At 46.5% G+C, this 13,157-nt stretch overlaps 1 protein-coding gene across 2 annotated transcripts in view; it reads right to left on the bottom strand.

Moving 5' to 3' along the window:
- Positions 1-13,157, bottom strand: part of CPNE2 (copine 2) — a 476,132-nt gene that overhangs the window by 80,269 nt on the left and 382,706 nt on the right. For both annotated transcript variants that reach the window (XM_033943760.1, XM_033943758.1), the window contains exon 13: positions 9,029-9,080. In XM_033943760.1, coding sequence (XP_033799651.1) covers positions 9,029-9,080 — 52 coding nt within the window. The remainder of the gene's footprint in view (positions 1-9,028; positions 9,081-13,157) is intronic.

Consider the following 13,157-nt stretch of genomic DNA (forward strand, 5'->3'; position numbering starts at 1 on the left):
GCATTGCATACGTGCAAGGATTCAGGTTTTGTCCACGTGTTAATCAGGCCCTTGCCTACGTGCAGAGTTGAGGGTGACAAGATGTAAAAGCATGTACCTTTGTATCCACCAATGTAAAAGCATTTACCTTTGTATCCACCAATCATTAGATGTGTAAACAAAGGAGTTACTATGATGTCATTAGCTTAGAAGCATAATACAAGGAGCTCGGAGCTTGCCATGGCATCGCCTCCTTCCCGATTTGTATCCTGTGTGTGTGTTTGCTGTGTTCCATCCCTACAGACAGTTAAGATTTAATGTAAAGAAATGCAAGGTCATGAACATAAGAAGTGCTGCTGCTGGGTCAGACCAGTGGTTCATCATGCCCAGCAGTCTGCTCATGCGGCAGCCCTCTGGTCAAAGACCAGCACACTAACTGAGTCTAGCCCTACCAGCGCATGTTCCTATTCAGCAGGAACTTGTCTAACTTTGTCTTGAATCCCTGGAGGGTGCTTTCCCCTATGACAGACTCCGGAAGAGCGTTCCAGTTTTCCACCACTCTCTGGGTGAAGAACTTCCTTATGTTTGTATGGAATCTATCCCCTTTCAACTTTAGAGTGCCCTCTCGTTCTCCCTACCTTGGAGAGTGTGAACAACCTGTCTTTATCTTCTATGTCTATCTCCTTCAGTACCTTGAATGTTTCGATCATGTCCCCTCTCAATCTCCTCTGTTCAAGGGAGAAGAGGCCCAGTTTCTCTAATCTTTCAATATACGACAGCTCCTCCAACCGCTTAACCATCTTAGTCGCTCTTCTCTGGACCCTTTTGAGTAGTACCATGTCCTTCTTCATGTACGGCGACCAGTGCTGTACGCAGTACTCCAGGTGGGGCACACCATAGCCCGGTACAGTGGCATGATAACCTTTTCTGATCTAGTTCTGATCCCCTTCTTTATCATTCCTAGCATTCTGTTCACCCTTTTTGCCGCTGCTGCACATTTTGCGGACGGCTTCATTGACTTCTTAATCAGAACTCCCAAGTCCCTTTCCTGGGAGGTCTCTCCAAGTACTGCCCCGGACATCCTGTACTCGTGCATGAGATTTTTGTTACCGACATGCATCACTTTACACTTATCCACGTTGAATCTCATCTGCTATGTCGATGCCCATTCCTCGAGCCTAATTATGTCACGTTGTAGATCTTTGCAATCCCCCTGCGTCTTCACTACTCTGAATAACTTCGTATCGTCCGCAAATTTAATCATCTCACTCGTCGTATCTATGTCCAGATCGTTGAAGAGCACGTTTCCAAGCACCGAACCCTGCGGCACCCCACTGGTGACCAGGGCCGGATTGTCCTATAGGCTAACTAGGCTTCAGCCTACGGCCTCAAGATCCATGTCACATTTTTCATAAAGGTTAGTACCAATAACAACATGTTTCATTTAACATATTGATATATATCACAGTAATGATGTATTTTATTATCTCTCATGTAATTTACAAACTTAAAAATGGGAGATGAAAGGGCCTCATAAGTGGAATAGCCCAGGGCCTCTTTTCATCTAAATCCGGCCCTGCTGGTGACGCTCTTCAAGTACGAGTATTGTCCATTTACCCCCACTCTCTGTTTCCTATGCTCCAGACAGTTTTTAATCCACGTATTTCACCCTCAATTCCATGGCTCGCAATTTTCCGAAATAGTCGTTCTTATGGCACCTTGTCGAATGCCTTCTGAAAGTCCAGATATACAATGTCGACCGGGTTCCCCTTGTCTATCTGCATTTAAGAACATAAGATTTGCCACTGCTGGGTCAGACCAGTGGTCCATCATGCCCAGCAGTCCGCTCACACGGTGGCCCTTAGGTCAAAGACCAGTGCCCTATTTGAGTCTAGTCTTACATGCAGATGTTCTGTTTCAGTAGGAACTTATCCAACCTTGTCTTGAATCCCTGAAGGGTGCTTCCCCTATAACAGCCTCCGGAAGAGCATTCCACATTTCTACCACTCTCTGGGTGAAGAAGAACTTCCTTACGTTTGTACGGAATCTTTTTTCTTCTAACTTTAGCAAGTGCCCTCTCCTTCTCTTCACCTTGGACAGGGTGAACAATCCCTCTTTCTCTAATAAGTTAATTCTCTTCAATATCTTGAATGTTTTGATCATGTCCCCTCTCAGTTTTCTCTTTTCAAGGGAGAAGAGGCCCAGTTTTACTAGCCTCTCGTCATACGGCAAAAACCCGAGGGAACGGTACAGTTTAGGGAGTGAAGAACTTTTGCACACACAAAAAAAACAGGACTTGGTTGTGACAGTATGTGATGATCTAAAGGTGGTTAAACAGGTTGAAAGGGTGACTGTGAAAACTAGAAGGATGCATGAGTGCATAGAACAGCACTTCAGTTAGTTGGAGTGAACATATTAGGAATGTGTTTCTCCCGAGACTGCTTCAATTCATGATCCTTCATTGAAGTCAGCTGGACAAACTTCACCAATTTCTTTTTCTTATACCCCTTTAATACAAGTGATAGCTCAATAAAATATATTTGTGAAGCAGTTATAACACTGGACAAAAATTTTAAGGATAATTTCAGCAATTTGGTAAATACTTGGAGGAAGTTGCTACTAAAGTGTCTGAACATGATTTGAGGATGACCAAGTTGGAAAAAGGATTGAAAAGTATTAATGTACATGTATCTTCTCATTTATTTATTTATTCAATTTTTGATACCTTTCTCCCAGGGAAGCGCAGAATGGTTTTCATGCATTTATTCAGGTACTCAAGCAGTTTTACCTCTCTGTCCTGGCGGGCTCACAATCTATCTTATGTACCTGGGGCAATGGGGGGATTAAGTGACTTGCCCAGGGTCACAAGGAGCAGCGGGGGTTTGAATCCAAAACCTTAGGGTACTGAGGCTGTAATTTTAACCACTGCGCCACACTCTCCCAGGCTTTTGCTTCAACATCAGCTAGGAGGAACTTTTTTCCTGAAATTTCCCTGTAAATGCCTGATTACATATGAGAAATATTCAATTTTTTTCTTGCATCTAAGTTTTCTCCTTTAAAGACTTAGGTATTTCTTATACTAGCTTAAATAGGGAATATATAGAGAAAATAATTGGCAGTTCTGAGTTTTTTCCTTTAATATATTTTAAAAATTTTTCCTGAAGCGTAGTTGTCAGCTGTAGAAATCCCCGTAATTCAGACTTGGATTTGGTAATATTGCCTTTATGAAGATTGTACCTTTACTTTCTTATTTGGATGTCTGTATTTTGCTGTAATGATTAAATTTAAATTGCAATTTAAAAAATACCGTATCAGTTCCTCTATTTTATGGGGACCTCATTGAATGATCTCACCATGAAGCCAGTGTTTCTGGTAGTCAACTGCTTGGCCGGATGAGTATCAAAACTAAGTCTTATTTTGCAGTGACTCCTATTTGTCCTTTTTTGAATGATGCTAGGAAGTGACGTCAGAAGGTACGGGGAAGTGGTGCCTGCATGCAGCCGGGGGGGGGGGGGGGGGGGTGGGGGAGGGGGGAAGGTGCCACCGCCCCGGGCGCCACTCACCCTTGCTACACCACAGGTCCCAAGTAGAGCTAGATCTCAAGTAGCAAGATTCCATGTTGCTTATCCTAGGAATAAGCAGTGGATTTCCCCAAGCCTTCTCAATAACAGCCTATGCACTTTTCTTTTAGGAAATTATCCTAGCCTTTTTTAAACACCGCTAAGCTGACTGATTTCACCAAATTCTCCGGCAATGAATTTGAATTTAATTATATGTTGTGTGAAGAAACGTTTTCTCCAGTTTTTTTAAATCTACTACTTAGTAGCTGCATTGCATGTCCCCTCGCATGTCCTCTAGTTCTAGTATTTTTGCAAAGAGTGAGCAAGCTATTTACATCTACCCTTTCCACTTCACCCATTATTTTATAGATCTCTATGATATCACCTCTGAGCTATCTATTCTCCAAGCTAAAGAACCGAGTTATGGGGTGCAGTGGGAATTTTCCTGTCTCCAAAGGCCTAGGAGCACCCTGATATTGCATAAACTCCTTGATGTGTAAGGGAGAGAGGTAATTTCCATAGAGTTTGCATCCCCAATGATTTTGCCAAGAGGACCAACAATTTTTTATCAAGCTGCAGTGCTGCATGGCAAATGCATCAAAACTCATGCAATTCCTCTGGGCTTCGGTGTATTGCCTGTGGTATTGTAAAAGGGGCCCTAATGTACCAGAAATAATGGAGGGTTAGATGATTTACACACGATCCCAAGGGGCTGTGGTGAGATTTTAACCCCAAGCTTCTCTGGTTCTTGACCTCTGCTCTAACCATTAGGCTAAACTGGTCATATCCCCCCCCTAGAATAACTTTGCTACCCTTTGCCTCCCCCTCCACAGTAAGTAGAGAATAACACAGGGACAAATCTCTCCCCGTCCCTGCAGGAACTCAATTTCCCTGTCCCGTCCCTGCAAGTTTCTGAGGACAAATCAGGGGAGAATCAGGACTAGGACCTACATGAAAATGTAGGTGGAAGAAGATGCAAGCATAAGACTTGCATATATTGTAGGTGAAGACCCCTGAGAACCCCAAATAGTTATATTTCTAAGAGAAATATTGTGCATACGAATTCAAATATTTAAGCAGTCATTTTCCTCTCTGCCAGTAAGAGAGAGATTCACCTTTGCTCCAGAAACCAGTAATCAGATCTCCTGACTGTGGCATTAGAGAATGACACGGTGAAAAAATTGGTCCCCGTCACCGCCCCGTCCCCGTCTCACCATCCTCTGCACCGCCCCGTCACCGCCATTCCCTTCACCGCCCCGTCACCGCCACTGCCACCCCATTCACCGCCCCGTCACCGCCACTGCAACCCCATTCACCGCCCCGTCACCGTCACCGCTGCATACATAAAAGCCTCAAACGGGTATGATTTTATATACTTTTCTTTATTTACGTATAAAGGAAACATTCTTTAAAACTTTAAAACTTAGTTAAATATTAGTTAATAACTATACAAAAACAAACACGACATGTACTTTTAATGCTTACAATGTTAGCCTACATGGTAAGTAGACGCGGCCGCTGTACCTAATCGTGGCAAAGATCTCCCTGCCGTGATTAGCATAGTGACCGCGGCTACGGCTGCAAGTCTCCCCTCCCCCCAGCGATCACGACAGGAGGGCACCCAACCCCTCCTGTATGCTTCTCCTCTGATCCTCCTTCCCTCAACCAAGCATCTCTCTCTCTCCCTCCATGAGTCCAACTTTTCACTCTCTGCGCTCTCCCCCTTCCCCAGTGTAACATTTCTCCTTCCCTCCTTTCTGTCCTCCCCATCCATCTTGCCCTCTCCATGAGTCCAACACTTTCTGCCTCCTGCACACTTTCTCTCTCTGTCCTTGCCTCTTCCCTCAGTGGTATCCCTCCTTCGCACCCCACAACCCAACATGCTCTCTTCCCATGCACCATCTCACCTTCCCCTCCAGTGTGTAGCACCTTTCCTTTCCCTCCTTTTCTGCCAGGTTCAGCAGTACCTCTTCTCCCTTCCTTTTACTTCCCCCTTGTCCAGCAGTACCCCTTCTCCCTTCCCTGTTCCCATTGTCCAGCAGTACCCCTTCCCTCCTGTCCAACAGTATCCTTTCTCCCTTCCTTCTTCCCCTCCTCCCCTTGTCCAGCAGTACCTGGTGTACACTGGGCAGGAAGAGAAGCTCCGGCATCAGCGTCAGCTGACTAGCAACTTCCTGCAGCTGCATCTTTTGCTGGGACTCCTGTCTTCGTGTATCCGGCAGATATGCGAAGGCAGGTGTCCCATACGATGGGGGGTTGCTAGTCAGCTGACGCCGAAGATTCTCTTCTTTCCCAGTGTGCAAGATTGCGCCAGCGTCAGCTGATTTGCAACTGCCTGCTGCCGTCGCGTATGCCGGGACTTCTGCCTTCGCGTATCCGGCAGATACACGAAGGCAGGAGTCCCAGCATACGTGACGGCAGCAGGCAGTTGCTCAGATTTCGGGATCAGGTTGCCCAGTTGCAGTTGCCCAGATTGCGAGTTCGGGTACTAGACTGTGTATTCCTGTAGACCCCCCCCAACAGCCCTCCCGACAATCGCAGCAGAAGGGTACCCAACCCCTCCTGCTGGACCCCCCCCCCAACGAACCCTCCCACCCCGGAACCCCCTTAGTCTTACTTTCCAAGTTGGACCGGACGGCTCCTCACACGTATGGCCAGCAGGCTTGCCTCCGTCCAAATGAGGCGGGCCCGCCCCTACCCTGCCCAACCCACAGGATCCTAGGGCCTGATTGGTCTAGGCACCTAAAGCCACTCCCGCTATAGGAGGGGCCTTAGGTGCTTGGGCCAATCAGGCCCTAGGATCCTGTGGGTTAGGCAGGGGAGGGGAGGGGCGGGCCCGCCTCATTTGGACAGAGGCAGGCCTGCTGGCCAGACGAGCGAGGAGCTGTCCGGTCCAACTTGGAAAGTAAGACTAAGGGTGGTGTTTCGGGATGGCGGGGTTTGTTGGGGGAGGGTCCGGCAGGAGGGGTTGGGCACCCTCCTATTGGCGATATAGGGGGCCGTTGGGGGGGCCGGCAGGAGGGGTTGGGCACCCTCCTATCAGTGATCATAGGGGGGCTGTTGGGGAGCTGGCAGGAGGGGTTGGATATCCTCCTGCCGCGATCGTTGGGGAGGGCTGGTTCTGTCGGCATGAAGGGCTGAGCACCTTCCTGCCGGCGATCATCGGGGGGGGGCGGGTTCTATTGGCAGGAAGGGTTGATCTGACAAATGCAAGTTGGATCGAGAGTAAATGCGGCAACGTGCGAGTTGGATCGAAAGTTGGAGGAGACAGACAACATGGCGGAGACATCTAACACCCGGTCACGAACACGGTGAAACACAGGTAAATAGCGGTTCCTAGAAGGGGGGACATTGGCCTGCGGGGACAAATCTATTCACCGTTTTTGCGGGGACGGGGAAAATTTTGTCCCCATGTCATGCTCTACCATTAAGCAAGCAAACTACACTTATGCATTTTTCATAAATTGCACCTAGTCTCCTTAAGCAGCTGAATTAATGAACAGCTAGCTGTGAAGAGTTAGTGAAAGCTTTGCATGCACTGTCTTTGCGTCAAGGGAAAATCTCCAAAGAATTGAGATTTTAGAAGGCAGCTTAATTTGAAAAAAAAAAAATCAAACAAAAAACAACAACCTGTAACACTGGCTGATGGTTATGAAACCGGCAAATGCAAGCCCTTAATATCTGCTGCAAAAGTTAAGCAGCGGAAACTCTTTATGCCTGCATGACTTCAACAGCAGACGAGTCCTGCAAGGACTGAGAAGCACAGGTTTCCACTTTCGGCCATAAAATACTGCTTATCCGGCTTTGATACAGTAATGAAGAACATTTGTTTGTTATTATATGGATAAGTCAATGATGGTACTCCAAGAAAAGGTTAAGTTAGTGAATACAGTACAGCTGATTTATTTCTGTAGAATATTGTAGATAGAACCCCCCCCCCTCTGATTCTTTAAATATTGGGTGTTTTGGTTTTTTTTTGTACATATATATTTTGTACTGTTCAGGAAGAAATGCATTTGTTTCTTTTTCTCTGGGGGGTTGCACTGCATACAGAGTCTTGAATCTTAGGGTTTCATTTGTATATATTAGTACTTTTGGTTTTTGGTCCCATATTTGCATAGGGGTTATCTGTGTTTTGGTAGGAATGAATGTTGAAAGCATACAGTCTACTTTGTGTAGTTTAATTTTGTGGTTAACCATTATGTGTTGTTAATAAGATTATATTGTGTGTATATATGAAAAATGAATGGAAAAAATGGTGTTACAATTAGTACTAGCGGGAGGGGCTGGGGGCAGAGATGGGTGGGGTCTGGCCCGTGACTTAGCCTGTGTTTTGGATTTCAGTCCCTTAATGTGATTGAGTTTGACACCCCTGCTCTACACCATGAACACAACTTTGACATTTGCATATCTCTGTTACCTAGTTAGGCTCATAAATCATGGACACATCTGAGCATTCTACCTACTACCTTCAAGAAAAAAGTAAGTTTGCTGACTTATCTATATTAGAAGAAATCGGCCAGGATGCAGAATGGCATCTCTATCCAGAAACAAAAGAATGCCATCATGCACTCTGCACATTAAGGTCTCAAGTATAAGAGAGATATAGGCTTGGCAGGAATTCTTCATGAGTATCAGGGAGTGTCAAGCCCTCTTCCAAAACCTGAGGATAGAGTCCTTCAACACATGTATAGTAAGATAGAGGCAGTTGTGAAAAGGGGGTTAAATGCCTTTCCCTCTATGACTGAGTGGTCTGAGGGCTTGGCAAATGGAAATAATGACAATGGCTAGTATACCCACCTCTGCACATCTTTATAATCTAAAACCTGATGAGATTGACATGACAAGTGGGGTGGGGTGGGGGTGGGGGTGGGTTGCAGAGCAAGAAATTCATTTCAGATGCTGAATGATTCTGAGGGAGTTGAACAAATGAGTGAAACAATGAGGTGGAGCAGTGCTTAGAGCTTATATGCTTCATTAGCTTTTCTAGCCAAGCAAATGCCAGAGCCATAAAGCCTTTATATGTGCAAAGCCTCTCCCCAGTCTAATAACAAATGTCCACACTAGAGAAAGACACGGGGACAATTTTTTCCCTGTGAGTTTTTTCACTATCCTTGTCACATTCCTGTAAGCTCTGCCTTAACTGCACAAGCCTTGAACACTTATGATTTTAATGTGTTTGAGGCTTGTGCAAATGATGACAGAGCTTGCAGGAATGGGGCAGGGACAGGAAAAGAACTCGTCAGGACGGCTGCAATTACATAACTGCTCTATAAATAATGGGTGTACAGTACTTTAAACCTGAATGGTAAGATTAGTGTTTCCTTGTCCTCTAATCACAGAGCTCCACTTGCTGAATTTGGTACGAGTCCTCTTATGGCAGATTTAAAGTACAGAAGAATACAGTTCTCTGATTGGTTAGCAGGCAAAAACAAAAATCAATTCATAGCATGTCACTAATTTATAAATGTTAGCACATATATACCTACCTGAACAAAAGGGATTGGTAGGATTGAAATTAACAGCAAACTCGTGTGATACCTGAAAAATACATACATTTATATTGAAATCAAAGTTTGCTAAATATGCAAACAAAGTTTAAAATTGTTCCTTGAGTTACAGTTTACGAAGGGTGCCACCACTCAGGTACCTTAAAGATAACTTGATTGTTTGAGTCTGTATGTAAGAGTATGTTCTTGATGCTTGTTTTATATAGGTCTATCCTATTTTAATACAGTAAAACCTTGGTTTGTGACAGGGAGAGGCCTGTCATGCTGGAAGAAACCCTGCAGTTCTCTAAAACTATCCCTAAACCTACCCCTAGAAGCAGGCAGGTTAGGGAAACTGCCCTGCAGAATTTATCCCCAGTAAAAGGTAACCAAAAAGTGACCCGATTATACTTGCCTAGTTCTAGTGCTAAAAGCAAAGAACTACAAGGACCAGCAAGCATCAGGTAGGTAATAGTAAAACCCACAAAGGGATTAGCTCCTGCAATCAGCTCTGCTGGGGGCAGGGTTAATGAGCAGGGAAGCTATCCAGGCTCATTAGCAAAGCACCAGAGAACCATAGGTATTTTGAGAGGCAATCAGCCCCATGCTAGAGAAAAGGGTGTGGTCTCTAGGCCAAGGAGGCAGTCACAAGCTTACAGCATTCCTGAATCCTTGGTGAGAGGCAGACCTATGCAAGCCCGGATTCAGAAAGCAGAGACCAGCACTTCCCAAAGCAAGCAGGTAGAAAACCTCAACAATAAAGCCTCTAATCATGCTTCTGAAGATAGTGAATATGATGAGGAAATGCCAGAAGAAATGTTAGTAGGGGATATTGAAATGAAGTCTGAGGAATTAAGCATGTTGAAGGCATGATCACAGAATAACATTTGTGGGCAGTAGAAAGCTGTGTCTGATAATGTGGTGTTGCCTCATAAAACAAAGGGCTAGATTCATGAACCTGCCTGTCAGGACTGATCCGTGTCCGATCCAGGCAGGTCCGATGAATTCACAAAACTTTAATATGCAAATGTAGGCGATCAGAGGAATGCCCCCCATCTGCTGGCTCGGATCGCTGTTGTCCGATCCCGACGCATGCGCAGACCCTGACGGTAGTGACAGGATAGCAGCCTCCTGTCACTGCTGTCAAGACTTGTAATTTTTTTTTAATCGGGCAGATATTTTGCGTGTTTTACACATGCAAAATATGTGCTCGGTTAAAAATAAATAAATAAAGCCCCCCCCCCCCCCGGGAAGTGCTTCCTCCCTCCCCAAACCCCTAAAAAATGCACCCCCCCAAACGTGGCCCCACTGAAGAAAAGGCAGGAGGGATGCCAACAACTCCCTCCTGCCACGTGAAACCCCAACTTGCCTTGCAGGGCCCACCTCCCTCCCTGTACCTTAACCTAGGCCAGCCGACGGGCCCGGGCTGGGCTGGGCTGGGCTGGGCTGGGCCCACCCCCTCCCCGTACCTTGTAATATCGTTCGGAGCAGGAGGGGTGCTCAGTCCCTCCTGCTCCAGGTCTCCTCGGAGGCCGGCCGGCTGACCAGGCAAGGACCACCTCCTCCCCTGTAGCTTGTAATATCATTGGGAGGAGGGGTGCTCAATCCCTCCTGCTCCACGCCTCCTCTGCCACAATGTGGTCTTAGGCCATACCCCAATGCATCATCAGATGCATGGGGGAGGGGCCTAAGGCCCTGATTGGCTGAGGTGCCTCAGGCTCCTCCCTTGGGAGGGGCCTGAATCACTTCAGCCAATCAGGGACTTCCTTAGGGAGGAGTCTAGGGAAGTCCCTGATTGGCCCTTTGCAAAAATTTTCACATTCAAGGTGATATGGAGGATTTCCCTGCTTGTGAATTCACAGACTTCGGTCTGTAGCTGACAGGCCAATCCCTTTCTTAGTACCTGTTAGCCAGTCTGAATAGGATTCCTTGGAGCTCAGGGCCATCCCTGAAGTTGGCTTGCCTTCTGTTAAGCGGAGGGTGAGTGCAGACGTGCTTAGGGGGTTCAGCAGTGTCCCGCAGCAAGCTGGCTGCGTTTTCGCACCTCCGCCCATCCTGGTGCAAATCTGGTGGTCTGCAGGGGCAGAGACATAGTCAGACAGGGGAGTCTGACCGTCAGCCCAAAGATCAGCTTTGAGAAGGCATTCCCAGCATTGCGACAGTGAATTCTGAACTGGCTACTGAACACAGCTGGAAGCAGGTGCAGCCCACTGTCTTCGGTAACGGTAAGTACAGCAGAGCTGACAGGCTTTCACAGCAATTTTCAAAAGTTAATTTCGAGGGGTTTTCTGTGATTTCAAGTGTTCCCCCCTCTTCCCCCACCTAAAAAAATCCTAAAATCGCTGTTTATTTTTGGGAAGTGTGTTTTTTAGTGCGTTTTTGGTGCAAATTCAATGCTGGTGGCCATCTTGGATTTTTAGGGATTTGTTTTCTCATCTTCTCCCTGCTTCTTCAAAACTCAAATTTTTGCCTGTAAACTTGTTGGGATGGAGTCCTCAGGGCAGGGGGCTCAAAGTCCCTCCTTGAGAGCCGCAATCCAGTCGAGTTTTCAGGATTTCCTCAATGAATATGCATAAGATCTATATGCATGCACTGCTTTCAATGCATATTCATTTGGGAAATCCTGAAAACCCGACTGTATTGCGGCCCTCAAGGAGGGACTTTGAGATCCCTGCATCAGGGTCTCCTCTTGTAAACTCATGCGAAGTTGGCACAAATTTAGTGATTTTTGAGTGCCTTGCACCACATGCCGCAGCAAGGTGGGGCAGTAGCTACCAGCTCTGCTTCTCCCTCACAGAAGCAGGTGATTCCATGCTCAGCTAGCCCAGTGGGGCAGCCGCCATTGCCTTCGGGACTTGACTCCGCTGGTCCTTCGGGCAGCCAGGTGGCAGACCCTCCACAGCCTATGAAACACAAGTCTAAGTCATTTAAGGATGGCTATGCCCCACAAACCTGATATTTTTCTAACTTTATAAGATTTTTGTGGTCCAAATTTCAAACCGGAGGTTCTGCGGCTGGCTGTTCTCTGCCTCCTCCGTTAACATCTGTGGACGGCGGGGTGCCCTTAGGGTTCTCCCCTCCTCTGCCCGCTCTGCCCATTCATGTTTAGACTTCTGTCCTGAGGGATCAGACACTTGATCCTGACCTTTCTGAGGGGCTCGATGCTCTATTGTAATCGTGGCCTCCGGGAGTTCTTCTGTACATCTTTTCTCCCTGGCCAATGATTGGCTGGGTGCTTCAGAGGATTGCAGCTCATCCTGCCTGCATTATTCTGGTGGCTCCCGATTGGCCTTGAAGACCGTGGTACATGGATCTGATGCAGCTGTATGGGACGCAGTCTGTGCCTGAGCGTCTATCCAGACCTTCTATGTCAGGGTCCAGTGGCCATGGAAGATACGGGTCGCTTTGCGCTTACTGCATGGCTCTTGAGCACGCTGCCCTAGAACACCAAGAACATTTGGATCCGGTGGTTGAAACGTTTCTCAGATCTAAGAAGTCATCCACAGTGTCAGCCTACGCTAAGACATGGAAGTCTTTCCAGCATTGGTGTGCCCAAGACCAGGAGGATCCTTTTTCGGCTCCAGTTGCGCATATTCTTGCTTTTCTTCAGGCTGGCTTGGATAAAGGCCTTACTGTGGCTTTTCAGTGGGTTTGGGTGAATGAATGTTGAATGCATACAGTCTGCTTTGTGTAGTTTAATTTTGTGGTTAACCATTATGTGCTGTTAATAAGATTATATTGTGTGTATATATGAAAAATGAATGGAAAAAATGGTGTTACAATTAGTACTATTATGGGGGCAGGGTCTGGGGCGGAGATTTGGCAGAGATGGGTGGAGTCTGGCCCGTGACTTAGCCTGTGTTTTGGATTTCTGTCCCTTAATGTGATTGAGTTTGACACCCCTGCTCTACACCATGAACACCACTTTGACAATTGCAAATCAAGTCCTTATCTCTGTTGCCTAGTTAGGCTCATAAATCATGGTTACATCTGAGCATTCTACCTACTACATTCAAGGAAAAAGTAAGTTTGCTGACTTATCTATATTAGAAGAAATCGGCCAGGATGCAGAATGGCATCTCTATCCAGAAACAAAAGAATGCCATCATGCACTCTGCACATTAAAGTC

The sequence above is a fragment of the Geotrypetes seraphini genome, chromosome 4 (genome assembly GCF_902459505.1).
Source record: "Geotrypetes seraphini chromosome 4, aGeoSer1.1, whole genome shotgun sequence".
NCBI lineage: Eukaryota > Metazoa > Chordata > Amphibia > Gymnophiona > Dermophiidae > Geotrypetes > Geotrypetes seraphini.